The sequence below is a fragment of the Plectropomus leopardus genome, chromosome 11 (genome assembly GCF_008729295.1).
Source record: "Plectropomus leopardus isolate mb chromosome 11, YSFRI_Pleo_2.0, whole genome shotgun sequence".
NCBI lineage: Eukaryota > Metazoa > Chordata > Actinopteri > Perciformes > Serranidae > Plectropomus > Plectropomus leopardus.
Genome location: NC_056473.1, coordinates 25,104,327 through 25,121,650, shown reverse-complemented (window position 1 = coordinate 25,121,650; position 17,324 = coordinate 25,104,327). Strand labels below are relative to the sequence as shown.

The following is a 17,324-nucleotide window of genomic DNA, read 5'->3' as shown; positions in this document are numbered from 1 at the left end:
AAACATCTTATCATTTCAGTGAACCACTTTGATATTTCCCTGTTGACTCTCAACAATAACAGCAGTAGATATTTAACCGCATGGCAGCTGCCAGCAACACAGTGTGTTTCAGTGAGTATCAGTGAGGTATTTTCAAGAGATGCACCAAAGCTCAGTGAATTATTTGCAATTCATACAATGCCGATCAAAGTTTTCAGCGCCTAATTTAACACCTCTAGAAGACAAACGGTTTAAAAATGTGAACATTTTGAGCATCTAACGCTTAATTTCCTGCATTCTGGTGCATTTTAATGCACCAATTTATAGTTTAAATGTCCATTTTGTCAAAATAAAAGTCCTATCCTAAGTTTATATTTTTACTGGGGAAGACAAATACCCATGTTGTAAATATTGGAGCAAACGTGTTCCCTGACTTCCCCCTTAAGTCTACGCCTATGAATGTGTTAGCATATGCAGGATAGATATTCAAGGAATAATGTCTCAACTCTGCTAACGTTAACTGCAAGTGTTTGCAAGTGTTTACTGACAGTGTATGCCAGTCAAAACTGAGTACAACTGCTCCAGTTTTTATCAATGTACAGCTGTGCTTTTGGCAGACTCTCAGTCATTTGGGTACTATTTAGTCAAGCAAAGGATGTTTATGTCATAAATATTGTTCAGTAGATCATGGAACAATATTTCAGGCCTAATCTAAAATGTTAAAACAGATACCCAAATAGAGTATCAATTAAAGAATGCATCTTAGCGTTTTACCCGATTTATGCAAAATATTATAAATGCTCTGAACACAAAGTTGATTTCTGCAAACAAATTATAATGGATATAAAGTTACAGGTTTGGCAAAATGCCTTCATGACACTTCCTTGTCTGCTTCAAGGAAACTGAAGGTGAATTTACATCTTTAACATGCTGTTCATGGCTGTTAATGTGCTGTAACAAAGGTCAAGATGTAACTCATCAGCCAGAATACCTTCATGAATTTGAATTCTATCCTGCTGGAGAAACTTTGATACACTGAAGAGAGCAGAGTAGAGAAGCAGACAGGGATTCAGGTCTGTAAATCGCTGACAGTTATGCTATCTTCTGTTGTCATCAGTGAGTCCAAAAATATGGTCTCTGTAGCTGCTGCCAAACAAGCATTCCCACTAAATTAATTAGAGAAGTTATTTCAACACTGTGGTTGTGTTTTCACCACACTTCCTCTGAATGTCTGCCATGGTCTCTCGAGATGATGTCAGAGTCAACACATGGATAATGTTTACAGAAATCACAGATATGTTCACAACACCTTTTAAACTTGGATGAAAGCTGGGTAGATTATGACCTTGTGATATTACAGACGCACTAGATATATGACATCCTAATGCTTTTTAAAGCCTTAGAGCAACTTAAGATGCATTAGCATGTTTTAATGTATGCAGAATGCATTGCAGATATGTGATTTGGAGAGAAGATTTCCATGAATAAGAATATGTTAACAAACAACAAAGAGACTGATGTGTTTAAGGTTGCTGAGTAATGTCTGCTGGTGTTTGGTGTTCATTGTCTTTTAGCTCTTATCTCAGCAGTTGACTTTTGAGATAAAGTGTAACCTTCACTTTTATTAGCAATAGCCAAATGCTTGAGCTTCAGTTATTAACAAGTTCCTAACCTCTTCTTTCTTCCCTCTACTTTCACCTTCTTTTCCAATCTATCATCCTCTTTTCTTTTCTCACAACCCTTTTCTACAGGTTTTATCCAAATTCAGTGGATGGCGTGAGAACCTTGCTCCTCCCTGTGTGTATGCCACTGTGTACTATGGCTTTTTATTCCTATGTGATGATGAAAAAAATGTTCGTGTAGGAATAGAAGCCATTTTACACGTGGTGAGAGAGCGACGCGACAGATGCACGACAGAAGCGAGAGCTCCTCGCTGCTTGTCCGCCCAAGCCAGCGGAAACTAGCATACGGCTGGATAAATGTGACTGTCTTCTGTTGAATGTTTCCCCGTAGTAAAGATACATTTACGCTCGTCTCTCAGATGATAAGTGAGCTCACTGAAGTGCTGATCTGAAGACAAAAAAATGAAGTGAGACTTTGTTGTGTGTGCACCTGTTTTTGCCTCCAGGCACAAGCAGCTTCCACCACTTGCAGTGTTTGATGCATGTGGTGACAGCTGCAGTCCGCGGGGATGGAAGTTGGAACATTTGCAAAACATGTCATGAACAAAGGAAGAAAAGAGCAAGGAGAGACCAATACAGATCTTTAATAACCAACTATAAAAGAGGCACTTAGTGAACCACTTTACAACTTGCAAGAGGCACTGCATTTCCCTTTCTTCTCACTCTTTTGCACATTATTAAAATAAAACTTTGACATGAAGCATTACACCAAAACAACAATCTACCTACAATATTATACAATATAAGATACATACAGTATAAACAAGATAAAGCACCTTTGTTGTAGTAGTAAATACTATTCATAATTAAACAGTTGGAGTTACAGACACAGATGATTGAGTTTGTGATTTGTGTGTGGTATTATCAGTGCATGGGAAGAACTCCGAATACAGGTCTTGGGACTGTGATGTCCTTGTATGCACCTGAGTTTATACAATGGAAGCTTTCCTAATTTTGTGTTCTATCAGTCTACATATGAAGTACTTGGATGGTTTACACAGTATCTTTAATAAACTACAGAGAACCAGTAAAAACAGCCGGATGAATGTGCTGTTAACTGCTACAGATCTCATGTTCCCTTCCGAGGACATTGGCATTCACATTACAATAAAACACGATGTAGCACCAGGTAATGTTTATACAAAAGGCTAATATGATGAATGTCAATGCAGTACAGTAAAGTTAAAAAATAATACAATGTGAATATGTTGGAAGCATGTACGAAAGGTGCACAGAAAATAGTCCAGGTCAGTTATGATGTTGTTTGGTCCTTTTGCAGAAAGACTTAAAGTGATACGATCAAATGCAAAATGAACATGCATTTCTTAAAGGAAAATATTCTACTGTATTTTCAAGTATTCTTTTTTTCTTTCCTTTAGGTAAATGAAATATAATCTCTGAAACAGATAATATCCAACAAAAGGAAAAGGGCAGAAAAAAAGTTTCCCAACTAGCATATTCATTTTGACCCAAAATTCATATCTGCCATTCGTCCTCACATTTGTGTAATAAAAACACATGTACAAAGAAGACATAAAGTGACTACGTAAGTATTTAAAGATAGCATTTCACAGAAAAGAGCTGTGCAATCTCATTCACCATAATTAATTGTCTTAAACATTTTTTTTTATAACTGTGAAATTTACAGTCTCTTATTCACAGATCCCACACGCCCCACTCAGTTAATAGATTCTGATGTGTCCTTCCTTAAAGGAATCTTAAAGCTAGTGAGTTTTTGGCCAAACAGCTGGCTTAGGAGGTGGTTCTGGGACTCTGCTGTCCTGTAGGAATGGCTCTCCATTGACCGAACCCCCATCTTTGGCCTAGATTTATTCAAAGAATTGTTCATGGGAACTGAGGACACTTTAGAGATCGGGGGATGCAGCGGCCGCCCCAAAGGTCCCTTTTTGGCTTTGTAATCCCCGTTAAGAGGAGTCACAATCTCAGCTTTCTTCTGTGTGCAGTTATCCAGCAAGCTTCTTTTCGGCTGCAAGTTGGAAGTCTTGCACTTTGAAATTATTTTGTTGCTAACGACGTCGTCCCGCACCGAGGCCAGCACAGGGTAGTCGTTGGGTCCGTCTGACTTCCTTTGCAGAGAGGGGTTTGCACACTTACTGGGGCGGAATTTCTTTTTGGCCCGAGAGTCAACACCAAAGTTCTCTTGTGTGGCTGGAGAGGAAACCCTTTGCAGGCTGTGAGGGGATTTCATGTCTTTCCTCTTCTTCTGTGGTCTCACGGATTCTTTGTCCTCATTGGAGGCTGAAGCGTTGAGGGAAACCTTGGAGTGGAGGACTGGCGTGGACTCTGTAGCCTTCGTGCAGCTCGTTGCAGTGCTGTTTTTAGTGTTATCGGTTGCTTTGGTCGGGGTGACTTTTTCTTTCATGTGACTGCTACCTTCCTGCTCAGCACCTTGAGATCCAGTCAACTGTTTGCTGTCGTTATTGGAAGCTTTGGATGTGTGATGCCACTGCTCATCATCTCTCTGTTGATCCATAACTTCAGCAGCTACATCATGCTTTGACTCAGGTGTCTTTGAGATGATTGAATTTTCTCTTAAACTGACAAACGAGCCATCACTTGATGGAAGTGAATCAGTTTCTTTTTCAGCTGTGTCCCCTTCAGCAGAGCCTTCCTCGGCCTTAACAGTTTCCTCCCCCGCACTACTACTCTGTTTAGGCACTGACCATGAGGCGGTCTCCGCTCTAATGCAGACTGACTCATTCTCCTCTTTCACGTCATGCGACTCAGTAATTGATTTTCCATTACCCTCTTTATCAAGAGGAGGTGAGGTGGTTGGGTCAATTTCCTCTTTCTTGGGTGAAGCAGACTCTGAAGAGTCCATATGAATACATTTTTCCAGCTCTACGAGGAGTTCAGAGTAGTCCTCAGCAATGTCCTCAGTCTTCACATTTGTATCGTTTGTGTCACTGTGGTATTCATTTGCAATGGTCTGTGTGGAGTCGTCCGCTGTGGACACAGAGGGTTTTGAGGACTCCAAGTTCTGATTTAAGTGCAGCGAACTTACACTGGCGATGCCGCTGTCAGAGCTATTTTCTTGCAGACTGTCAGAGAGTATTCTCCTCTTCTTACTGGCAGGCGATTCACATTCATTTTCTTTGGACGCAGATGCTTTGACAGGCCTGAGAACACCTCGGAATTTGAAAATTTTGTTCCCCCCTGACAGGTGCTTTTCCATGTGACGATCAAACTGCTCCTTCTTAGAGAAGGTGTAGTTGCAGGTGCTGCAGATGAAGGATTTTTTAATCACGTGCATGACATCAGCACAGAGCTCACAGGTGTAGAGGGTGGTGTGTTTTGAATCCAGCTCGTCTACCTCCTCGTGTGCTCTCTTTAGATGGCCTTTAAGCTCCTGGGCCTCCTGATAAGAAACGGGGCATTTGTGACACAGGAAAATCTTCTCCAGATTGTGAACCACTAAGTGTCTCTGCAGTTTAAACGGTTTGGGGAATTGTTTCCCACAATGGTGGCAGTCTCTTGAGGGGTCTTTGCAGTTGGGATGCATCTCCACACTTTTAGGTGTCTCTGTTTTGTGGAGGACCTCAAGCGGGGTTAATGTGCTCTGCTTCCCACCTGCTCCGCTGTTGCTTTTAGTTTTGTGAACTTTTGGCTCAGCCCCCTCGGAGGTTTTCCCCTCTCCTGCAGTGCTTTCTGCAGCAACAGCTTTTTCTTGTTCTTTAGTGGCTTTGCTGGATTCTCTGTTGGCTTTACTCGGGCGGTGCTGCATGATTGAGGTGATAAAGTTCTTAACGGCCGTCTCCTGCATGAAGCAGCCTGGAATGCCTAACATGGAGCCTTGAGTCTGACCCCTCCGGGCAAACTGAGTGGCATGCTCTCGTAAATGTTCGTTGTACATCCACACATCAGATATCTCTTTCAGGCACATTCCACAGGTCCAGATACCTGTCTTATTCTTGGCATGTTTCTCCCTCAGATGGTCTCTCAGTTGCTCCCTGGAGCTGAACTTGCGCTGGACACACATGTAGCAGGTCGGAGGTGGCGAGGGGTTGTGGGAGAGTTTGTGAAAGTTCAGCTCGCCCAGGGTGAGGAACCAAGTGAAGCACACTTTGCACTTGTACTGCTTATCTTTGACCTTTATTCCACCAACTTGCCGTTTCCTGCCTCGACGCTCCGTCACTTTCTTGGACTTTTCGTCGTCTTTACTCTCTACGTCGACAGCTGCAACAGGAGGAGCCACTGAGATATCTTTTTTAGAGTCAAAGAACTGAATCTCAGGAAGTTGAAATGTGGTGTTGATGTTTTGGATGTCAATGCTATGGAAGGTTTGGGCATTCTTTGTGGCATTTGGCTCCACAGTGAAGGGGGTGGGGGGCAGGGGCACAGGGGGTGGGAGGACAGGGCAGGGTGCAGTTGGCTCTGCTGCTTTATAGGTGCTGGGGTCAGAGGTCACCACCGAGTCTGCATCGAAGCCACTCCATTCAATTGATGCTTTATCAACAGTGCTCTCAAGTGGATTTGAGGGGCTGTTTCCAGCCTCTTTAGCATTCTCATGAACATCCTGCTGATCACTTTGTTTAACATCTGGCAACTCCTTGACATTACTCTTTAACGTGCTGTTGTGGCACATATTCAACATGATGGCATCGTCGATAGATATCGTCTCATATTCACAGCGGTTAGTCTGATTGTCCATGAACATCTGCTCTGCTTGGTTTTGCGTATGCTGATGTTTACTTTGTGTGAAGGTCTCTGAAGGAGGGCAGTCCTGAGTCACATTTGAATCAGGCGATAGCTTCTGTCTTTTGTTTCTTTTGCTGTACACCCTCGGGCACTTTTTCCTTTTTGCCTCCTCATCTCGGGGGAACAACTGTGAGAATGTGGTGTCGTCGTCAAGCAAGGCCTTCAGATCGGGGCTTATGTCGGGAGAACTGAGGGGGGAACAATTCAAACAGGAGAGAGGATGCGCCTCATCGGAGGGGCCACCGTTTTTCTCACATTTTATCTCGACGGCTGCCACTTTTCTGAGAATCTCTTGGGCGAGGCTCTGTTCTGATCCTCTCTGTTCACACATCTCCTCCGCAGCTAGCAGACTCTTTCTGGGTTCATCATATTCTGTGATTTTATCCTTGTCTAGAGATAGAGAACCTTTATTATCTGCACATACTTCCCCATTTGCCATCTCTGTCATGCTTGCACATTTAATTTCTTCCGTGTCAGTGATTTGATTTAGCTCCACCGTTTCATTAAGTACATTTGTATCTTTTGTTGGAGATCGGGGAGTATTGTCAGAGCCGGAGTTTGAAGTAATAGGGTGAGGGAATTTCTCTGCTCCAGTAACAGTTCTGTCAGTGATTTTCACCTGGTCTGCCAGAGATTTGCAGAGCTCTTGTGGTCCACTGCTTTTGAATTCAGGACTTATAGCTTTAAGTATGTCAGTTTTTATTATATTCAGGAGCTCATCAGAGAAAGGGTCGAGCTTTGTGTTTGCCTCACTATTTTTGTTCTTTCTAGCTTTGTTGTTCTTCTTTGCTTTTGTTGGCAGCAGAGGGTTGTGATGGCCTATTTCACCCACTGCCACTACATTTGTCTCAGTTGGCATTTCCTCCAGGACTGACTCAGTCTCTGCTGCTTTAGATATGAGAGTGCTACTTGTCTCAGGCAGCCCGTCTATTTTTGTTGGGTAACAAGTCTGTGAATCATTTTTATGTTCTTTCTCTGTGGTTTGTGATGCTTCATAAATGAGCACAGTCCCCTGATGGCTCGACGTTGTGCTCTGCGGGCCGATTTGTTTCTCACTTCTGACCAAATGTTTCATGGCCTTATGTCTCTTTAACCCAGGCACGGTCCTGAAACACATGAGGCAGATTTCACACAGCTCCTTGCCCTGTTGAGTGTTGTTCTGTGTCTTTTTCTGTGTTGTTTCTTTCTGTACTTGGTGCGTTGTTGAACCCTGGCCAGTCTCTATTGTTGGTTGCTTCTCTGATGGGTCTGGTGGAAGAGGCATTTGTTCATTTTCACAGATGACGAGTGGCTTAGGAGTGGGCGGACCATCTGAAATATCTTTTCTGATAAGTGTGCTGTCCTCGGCAGAGTCCTGGTGAGAATCTAGATTCTCTGATTCATCCTTTCTCAGCAGGTCAGCGTGAATATGTGAATTCGCAACAGGGCCAGCTGGATCATGGTAAACCTCCAAGTCTGTCTTTACATCACCAGTTGAGGAATCTTTGCTTTTGATTTCAGATGGGAGACCTAATGAAAAACATGTGAATTTTAAACTCTGCTGGAGAACTAGTGGCTCATCTGATAAATTTAGTTTAGCTGCAGGCTCTGAGTCCAGTGATACCACTGTGTCTGTGTCAGCTTTGTTAAAAATCAGTGCAGGGTTAACGCTCAGGTCACATGGTCCACCGTCATCTCTGGGACTCTGCTTGATGTCTGGATTGTCTTCAGGTTTACTGGCAGGTGAAATTGGTATGTAGTCATATTGATTCAGTTGTGGAGGCTCGTCTGACATGCTGTTGTAGTTGAGAGGGCTGAGCTTGAAATCATATATTGGATCTCTCTTTTCAAGGCCATCTGATGTTTCTGCTGGTTCTGCTGTGCTGGTCACTGGAAGCGGGGAGGAAATGGTGGTTTCAGAGCCGGGGATTTTGCACTCTATGATCCCCAAGTCCAGTGGAGGTGGGCTTATCAAAGAATACTCCATCTCGGCTGTTGCGCTAAGTTGTTTGTCATTGTTTAAAGCCTCGTTGACATTGCTGTTTTCTTCCTTGTTTATGGGAAACTGAATATTCTGAATTGAGCCTTGGTTAACAGGCATATCACCACATTTGCTTTGTGAATCTGCTTCTATGCTCCATTTCTTCATGGGTGTTTGAGGAGAGGCTGACAAAAGAGGGCTGGTTGGTGGGGCAGCATGCAGAAATAAACTTTCTTCTCCCTCTTCTCTGAATGGAGAGTTTTGGTGACTTGCCATGAAATCAATAGGAAGGTGCTCTTTGATGTCCTGAACATTTAAAATCTCATCTTGTTTCTGAAAGGCGAGACCTGTTTCAGGTTTTATTGAGTCATTAAATGGAGCAACTTTGCAGGAATCGCTGTCAATGATGCCATCAGACTGTGAAAGAATCAACAGATTACTCTGTCCCTCTGTGGACTGGGTGTCTTGGAAGGGTGAGCAGTAAGTCTCTGTATTTGTTTCCACCAGTATTGGACTGCAGGGCTTGTCTGTGGTGACTATCTCCACTGACAGATCAGTTGTTGGACTGTAAATCTTAGCAGGGCTGCAGTTTTTAGATGGAGATAGTTCAATCAAATGATCCTGTATTGCTGTTTTAACAGTTATTTCCTCGTTAACACAGTCTGAGCTGTCCAATTTTAATTCATCAGCATGTGATGAACCAGCATTTACAGCATTATCATGGTTATCAATGAATTGTTCCTCAGCTGCTGTTTTAATCGGAATTTTCTCGCCAATGTCTAGACTGGCTGCAGGCAGAGCTGGTGATAAAGGATGGCTGACAGATTGACCAGTGATTCCCTTCACTGCCTCCGCTTCCTCATACCCGCCTGTGGTCGAATGCTCTGGACCGTCACTGCTGTTTTTAAATAACTGATTCACGTCGTCTGCTGCATTACTGTTCCCACCGGACTCTTCAACCACACGTGGGTCATGTGTCGCCACACTTGAGCAGCAAGTGGAGTCGATCAAATTGCTATTCTCGGTGATATCCTCCTCTGAAGTGGCTTTAGTCTCTAAAGTCTTGCTATCATTGTTTTCTGTGGGCTCACTTGCCTGTGATGAAATTGGCTGGTTTCCATCAACTGTGGGGTCACTGCTGTTAGAGAGAGATGACTGTGACTCATTCAGAATGAATTCAATATCGTCCTTCCGCTCATTGATATTTGGAGGTGATAATATATTCTCCTTCCCAGTAATTGCTTCCTTTTCGCTGTGATCTTCTCTCTCAACTGCATCAGATGCCTGACATTCAATTTCTTGATGTTGTTGACTCGTGAGAGAGGTGACATTCGGCTCCTTGTGTCCTGATATAATGGGTTCTTTTTTGAATATAGAGTCGGAAATCACCTCCAGGCTTTTCATGAGATTTTCTGTGTATCTCTTTTGTTCTAAAATCTCTTCCTTTGTTTCTGCAGCAGTCTCTTTTTCAGGTTTTCTCTCCACTGATTTCTGGTCACGGCTGAGCTTTGCGTGCTCAATATGTGAGGCTGTGGTGATCAAACTGGGTGCATCATGCTCTTTTTCAGTGAAATGTTCAAGAGCCCCTGGTTCATTGTGAATTGGAGTGTGTGGGCTGGGGTGTCCACCCATTAGCTCAAACTGGAACGGACTGGACCATGGTTCAGTGAAAGGCTCTGAGGGCAAATTGGTCACTGGTACATGTATGGTTTGCACGGGGCACCTCATATCTAGACTAGAGCCTTCGCTCTCTGACTCATCACTCAAACGTAAAGGTGAAAACTTGCTCATTTTCAGCTGCTTGGGGTCATCTTGGGCTAACAAGGGTGGGCTTTCCAACTTAGTCGTTTGCAGCTGGTTCTCAAGCTCATTCACTATTCTCTTTATCTCCAGCTCATCCTCTGACGCGCAGCTGTTGAGATTCGCACTGTAGTCGATTATTTTTTCTGGCAGAGACAAAGGGATGTGATTGTAATCTGGTTTCTTTTCTGATTTCTCAGAGCTGCCTTTGTACTGAGATATCTCATCTGGTAGCACAGGGCTAACTATGAGGTTCCAGTCTCTTTGTTCCAGAAAGGGAGAGAAGGACGACACAAACTCCTCCTTTTTATCACCTGTGCTCTCTATTGAATGGAAACCGTCTTTCTGAATCGGCATATCCGAATAGAGTCCACTGTCGAATCCTGTGAGGTCCCCGAACATTGATGAGGTGTCAAACGAAAGTGGGGATTTCAAGAGCCCCTGTTCCTGTTCCAGGGGGTAGGGCATGAGGTGGAGCGTATCTTTTTGTATCAACGGGCCTTGGCTTTCAGTCGGAGATAGGCACACCTCATCCATCAAAGAGGTGCAAAGAGATGCAGGCTTGTGAGCGTCTAGGTCATTGACTAAAGTAATGGCCTCTTTCACCATGCAGACACTGTCACTCTGTTTTTCAAATGTGCTACTGTCTGATAGCGCCGGCTGTGTGGCTTGGGGCCCCTCGCTTCTTTTGCCCTTTGTGTTGTCAATATTGAAATCAGTTTCTTTGTTGATGGAGGGGGAGTGTGAATCAAACTGTAGTGGCTTGCTATCTGTGCTGCTACACAGTGCTGGTTCCTCTTTGGGGCTCAGTTTGTCTGTTCTCTGTAGGGTGTTTCTCTCTGAACTGACTGCTTCTTTTCTGGGAGACACCAGCTTCTCTCTTGATTTTGTGTGAGAGCTTCTGCCTTTTTCAGAGTTTTTGATTGTGTCGTTTGCTTTTTGTGAGGATGATACCGGATCAGCGACTTCTGCATTTGCACGATTCTTCTTTGGATCCTCTGTGCTGTCTTTGTTATCCGACAGAATGGCTTTGTCAGTGTTATAATTCTTGACAGATTTGGTGAATGTCAGTGCTAGTGTGCTGGACTCTTTACTTAACTTCTGCGGGGAGGACCTTTCATTGGTTTTCTGCTCTGGAGACTCTTTCTTTTTGATGTCTGTCTTCTTCTCACAGTCGGAGTCAGTGCGGTCAGTGCTTTTGGGGCTGTTGATACTATCGCTTGAAACACTCACAGATGTGCTGAGTTCACTGCTTGTGGATGACCTGCTACCCCTCCTCCTGAGTCTCTGGTGAGAGCCGTGTTTCTCAGGCGAGAGAGAAACCTCCTCGCTTTTTTTCACCTCAAAGCACTCCTTCGACTCGTGCCGCCATGCCGCCTGGTCCCTCTCACTCCTCGCTCGCCATTTACACTCTTTGGTGTATGTATATTTACAGCGACTGCTTTGATTCAGCCGGCCTTGGCTTGCTATCTTAACGGGCTCACATTCATCATCCGAGTCGGAGACGTAGTCGTATTCTCCGAATGCAGGGTTCTGTACGGTGGGAGTCAGTCTCTCCATCACTAAGGAAAACTGGAGGTTTTTAGTACCTTTAACATGGAGCTTATGGAGCTTATTTTTCTGTTGAACTATTTTGTGAATAAGTTCTTTGCTCCAGGTTCCCCCTCCAGTGCTTTTCCTCTTGCTCTCTTTCACTGCAGTTCGTGAGGTCGGAGACGTGGAGGCCTGTGAGGGCGTTGACCCTCGAAGTGCAGAGCTGTCCTGAAAGCTTTTAACGCCACAACGCTCAGAAAACTTGCTGGATAAGAGAAACCTTTGTGTACTGGTGTTTTCATCCTCACTCTTGCACAGTTTTCTCGCCTCTTTCGCTTTGTTGTCTTGTTCCCTCGTCTTCTCCCTCGAGGCAATTCTTGAATTTTTATGAGAGCCTTCTTTTTTTATGTTAATTTTCTCATCTTGTTCCAAATTCAGAGATATTTTCTCAAGTTTGCTCTCCGTGTACTGTTTATCTGTCTTAGGATTCTCAACATCAGAGTCATAAAAATACTTTCCCTGTGTGAAAGACCTGTCATCCTCGGCTGCTTGTTTATTTTTGCTCTCAAAGACCAGGGATTCTTTAGTTTTCAGGCATTGTTTGTTTGATGTTGCTTTGACAGTGGTGAGGTCATCATCAGCGAATGCATCAATAAAGCTACTGTCTATCTCTGCATTGTCTGATTGATATCCCAGTCCATTCAACGCCTCTGTGATGAGGCTGTCTAATTTGGCATCCTCCATTTCCAGCTCAGGGAGAGGGACGGGAAGGTTACCAGGACCAGAAAACAAGTTGAGTTTCATCGGATCATCCTTGTTGTCTCCTTTTGTTTCACTGTCAGACATCAGCTCTCCATTTTTATTAAGGCCCAACAGAGACAGGTGAAGGTCAGACGGGCACCTTGACATTGAAACATTCGGCACAGATGACGCTGCTTTTGCTGGTTCTGTGTGAAACTTTCTGCCGTCCTCCATCTTTGATATGTCTTTGAGGTCATTTTGGGCAAACGTATGCTGAGCACAGTATTGCTTATGGCCTAGAAAGGAAGCCAGGTTGTTGAAATTCTGATCGCACTGCTTGCACGTCAGAAGCACATCTAACTGGTCGAGATTTGCTGCTGCTAATGAGTTTGCTAACAGCTGATGTGCGGAGTAAGGCGGTGGTGGCTGGTGATGCTCCACCCCAAAACTGTCCATGTAACCTTTGTTTCCATCCATAGCAGCCTTTGGATGTGTGCTGTTTTGCAGGTAGCTCATCATGTCGTCTTTGGCTCTTTCTGGTGCGTAAGGATGGTTTCGGGGTGCATCCGAATGAAACTGGTGAGGGTGAGAGCTCAAGTGATCTGAAGGTAACTGTGTTTTGGCTTGGGCCTGGTGATAAAATGGATGAGGGGGCGCCGACTTTGACATTTGACTGTCCTCTGAACTGATGTTAACAGGACTGGTGGATGCTGGGGAGAGGGAGGAGCAGGTGCTACTGGATGCAGGATTATGAACTGGTGAGGGCAAAGGAGATTCATAAGGTGACACCATCATAAGTCCAATAGGTGGGACCTGTAATGGAGGATAGCTGTAGTTTCTTGATGCTGCTGCTGGGAGAGACTGGTTAAGTCCGAAATATACCGCCTTATTTTTGGATTCACATACTTGTTGTGCGTGACTCATCTCTACTTTAAAAGTTGAGACTGTGTTGCTGCTGTGTTTTACAGTCTCCTGCCTTTGGTTTGAAAATCCATCACTGGTTCTGCTGTTCTGAAATGAGCTGGGGTTTTTCAGGGAGCCATGTTTATGTGATTTACTATCATCCTGCCAGTCAGAGGGCGAAACCATGTAAGCCAATTTTTGACTGCTTATTTGCCTAGATAACTCAATTCTGTTTTGGTTCGGCATTGCAGGGGTTGGCCGTATCTGCTGCCAGGGCATTCTGCTATTTTTAGATGAATTTGGCCTCTGGTCAAGTGCTGGCTGGTTCTGAAACTGAAACTTGTCATTCATATCTGAGTACTGAATAGTGTTTTGATCAGCTGATGAATATGTCTTATTAGGCCCCTCCCATGAGTGCGGTAACCTATTTAGAACCTTATTATTGATGTTTTTATCAAAAGGCACAGAGCCTGTGTGTATGTTACTGACTGGAGGGTTATTAAATGTTTTGCTGGGAAAGTGCATTTGGGAGCCTGGACCTGAAATATTTCTCGCATGGTGCACACTTCCTTGAATGAGTGTTCTTTGGTTGGCAGCTGTGTCTTTGGGGTGACAGTTCCTCTTACTCCCCGAGGTGATGGCTGCATCCCTACTGTCTGTCTGTGCAATAGTGTCTGTGCTCTCAGGCAGGGCGGTCTTCCCCTGCTCTGACTGCTGTGAGCTGGAGCCAGAGCTGTCACTACTGGCTGAGTCTTCACTCAGATTCCTAGGACACTGTATGGAGGATGTTACCCCTTGAATAAACTGGGGGGGTTGAGAATAGGAGTTTCTATCCTCCGGCTGTTGTTCATTACTGAACTGAGTGCTGTTCTGAGCAACGTTTTGCCCTTCTCCAGGCGTAAAGGAAAAAGAATTGTGGGTCACATGAACAGAACCGAGCGAGGAGTCTGTAAAGTCTTGGGATTGGGGGTTCTGTTCACAGGGAAAAGAGTCAGAGGTTGATTCTTCCAGAAAATGATATCCATATTGAAATGGAGCGGGCACAAAGGCACTTGCCTTATTTGCTTCTGTTAGGGCAGTGGATTTTTGTGATGACACCCCGTAGTTAGCACCATTAAAAGTCCGTTCAGGAGACTGCCATACGTTAGAGCCACTCAGCTGAAAGTCAGCCAGGATCAGCTGGCTGCCGGGCTGTGCGTTGTTGTTCTCCATGGAGGCAGGCTGCTGCTGCTGTGACAGGGGTGGATGTGGGTGGGATGACGTTCCGCTTGAGGAGCCCAGTGCCTGTGAGGTATAGCTTGGGGAGGTAAGGTTAGAGGAGGCCTCCTGGAAGCAGCGGCTGTAGTTGAGCTCTTCTTGCTGTAGTTCAGCCTCTCTCTCTGGTATACTGGGAACGTGGAATCTGTAGCTGCCCGAGACTGGGCCACGACTGGTCTCCAACTTCTTGGGTGGCGTAACCTTCTGCTGTGGGTATGCAATACCTATTGTGGGGTTGGAGCGTGGATTTGTAATGCTAAGTCTGTACAGCTGCTGCGGGTTGCCACGCTCTGTCTTTCCTGACCGCTTCCCCTTCTCTCGGCTGCGGCCCTTTCCGCTCGGGGACTGGGGGCTGCCTTTGCCACTCAACCAAGTCCTGTCAGTGGCAAACTTTGATCGGTTCTGCAGTGACCTGAAGTCAATTTTCCCAGTCTGCTGTGGCCGTATGACAGCCTCACGCTGCTGAGGACAGTCCCTTCCCTTCTCTAGTTTTTCAGCTTTGGCCCCTCTGCTGCCGGCTCTGGCCTCAGTGCCTGTGCTTGAAAAGTGCTCTGAAGACTCCTTTGTGGTTTTGTCACTCTGCTGTTCCAGCGCTGTCCCTTCATCCTGCAGTTTGGACTCAGCGGCCAGCTCTTTGACAGCATGCAATCGCTGAGTCTCTCCTGCCATGGTGCACAATGGCGTGCTGTGAAGGCCTGGTCCTCAGAAGTGCTATCTGGGAGGCAGGGACATTGTCTTCTGGGTGGTATGAATCAGTAAACGTCCAGTGGCAGGGACTGCAGGGACAGGGCTGCTTGCTGCAGGCTCATCTCTTCACTTTCATTGTGAACCGCTGATCTGGCACCAGAGCAAAGCAGGCCTGGAAGGAAAAGAGAACAGAGAGGATCAGATGTCAAGCTTTTACAGTTTAATTAAGAGATAATAATAGAAGTAATTTCATTATGTGCTTCTGTGCAAACATGCAAGCAAAGCATTTAACACCATTCATAAAAGAATAATGTTTTTTTTTAAGTAAGCACACACACACACACACACACACACACACACACACACACACACACACACACACACACAAAGACATTCATTTTTCAGTCCATGTATGAGATTCAATGCAGTACTAATATTAATACTTTCCGCCAGCAGAGGGCACTGTTGCAGCATTTCACCATGGTGCTGTCACTGCACAAAGAGCCAGTGTAATCAATGGGGAATTTCAAAATACTGCCAAACTCATACTCCAACTCTTGGAGGTACTACTAACACTTAGATTCTTTATTCCTGACAACAAATGAGACATTTCAAACAAGTAAATAAAGTTTCATTGGAGTGTTTGATTCCCGCTTCACAACAGTGAACTGACAAGTACCACAGTCAAAATCCTCTACATAAACAACCACACAAAGAAACCAGTAAGGTCTTGAAAGGATGAAGCTCTGTACAGTACTGAGGATGAGAAAAATATAGTACATGGATCCAAAAAGCACTGCCAGTAAATGAATCACAGACTCCTTAAGCGAAGGGACACAATGCCACAGTGTTCTATTGCTACAGAGGGCTGCAGGTTTAGATCATGGAGGAATATCAGGGATTAGTCAGTCAGCCATTAGACAGTGAGAACTGCAGGCACACTGACGTTTGTTGCCTTTCCTCAGGCATCCCAGACACGGCTTCTCAGGTGCCAGTTTACTTTGGCCCTCCACTGCTTTTGCTTCGTTTGAGGTCAGACCAGATGAAACTTGGAAGTTAGCACCGAAATGTAATTTCTAGGCCTGGTTACCAAACTTCCATCCCACCTTCTTGTCTGTTTCCTCTGGCTGTTACTGAAGCCAGTGTTGGGGGTGGCCTAGAGGTTGGAAAGACGAGTATTTAGGCAGAGAATTTAGGTTTGAGCCTCCATCCACACTGCTGAAGTGTCCTTCAGCAAGACGCATTCCTGACAGTTTTAGGCGTGCTCTTATTTCTCGAAGGAGTGAGTAAAAACAGTTACAGTCCAGTATTGCTGTATTAATGTAGCAGATGGAGCACTGTATTGGGCCTTTGCATCAGGTGGTGACTAACCACAGCAGATTGTCACACACACCTACAGCAGGATACATTGCTTCCCTGCACCATACATTTTTGATAAGTTAGGGGAAAGCAGCCACATTTACACTCATGGTGCAAAAAATTGATTATTCTGACACCCAAAATTTGTGTACAAACTAAATTATACATACATTCAATTAGGGATGTGCGGTAATATCTGCCAATATCTAATACTGGCTTTAAAATGAAATATCGGGCAATATTATAATATCTGCTGATAACACAAACCATTTTTTTGTACTGACAAAGTGAACATGAACAAATCATTGACCCTAAGTTGAAGTTTTCTTCTTATTTTGCACAGTGAATGAATATTACATACGCTGAAAAGCATTGTACTTCACATCTCCATCTACTGGTGGGCCATCACGATACGAGTATGCATAATGAGATTTTAATTCCACAACAAAAGAGACTTCATGATTACTAAAGTTAGGTGAGTAAAAAAAGTGGATAAATCAATATCAGTATCGCTTATCAGCCAAATCAGCATCCCAAAATTTTAATGCTTTGATATCAAGCAGAGGAAGCAGCTATGTTTGAGTCTATCTTCTCTCTGCAAACATGCAGTAAATATATCTACCCAAAAATAATCCTCATAAATCTCAATGGAGATATTGTTGTTGGGCCCTCTCAGGGTCTTTTTAAGATCAGCAACAGATGTT

General features: G+C 44.4%; 1 protein-coding gene across 1 annotated transcript; it reads right to left on the bottom strand.

Annotated features, from left to right (window-relative positions):
* Positions 1-2,225: 2,225 nt before the first annotated feature.
* LOC121950170 (zinc finger protein 469) lies at positions 2,226-15,243 on the bottom strand. Its single transcript, XM_042496092.1, has one exon. The coding sequence runs from the start codon at positions 15,241-15,243 to the stop codon at positions 3,340-3,342; it is 11,904 nt and encodes a 3,967-aa protein (XP_042352026.1). The 3' UTR covers positions 2,226-3,339.
* Between the last annotated feature and the right edge of the window lie 2,081 nt (positions 15,244-17,324).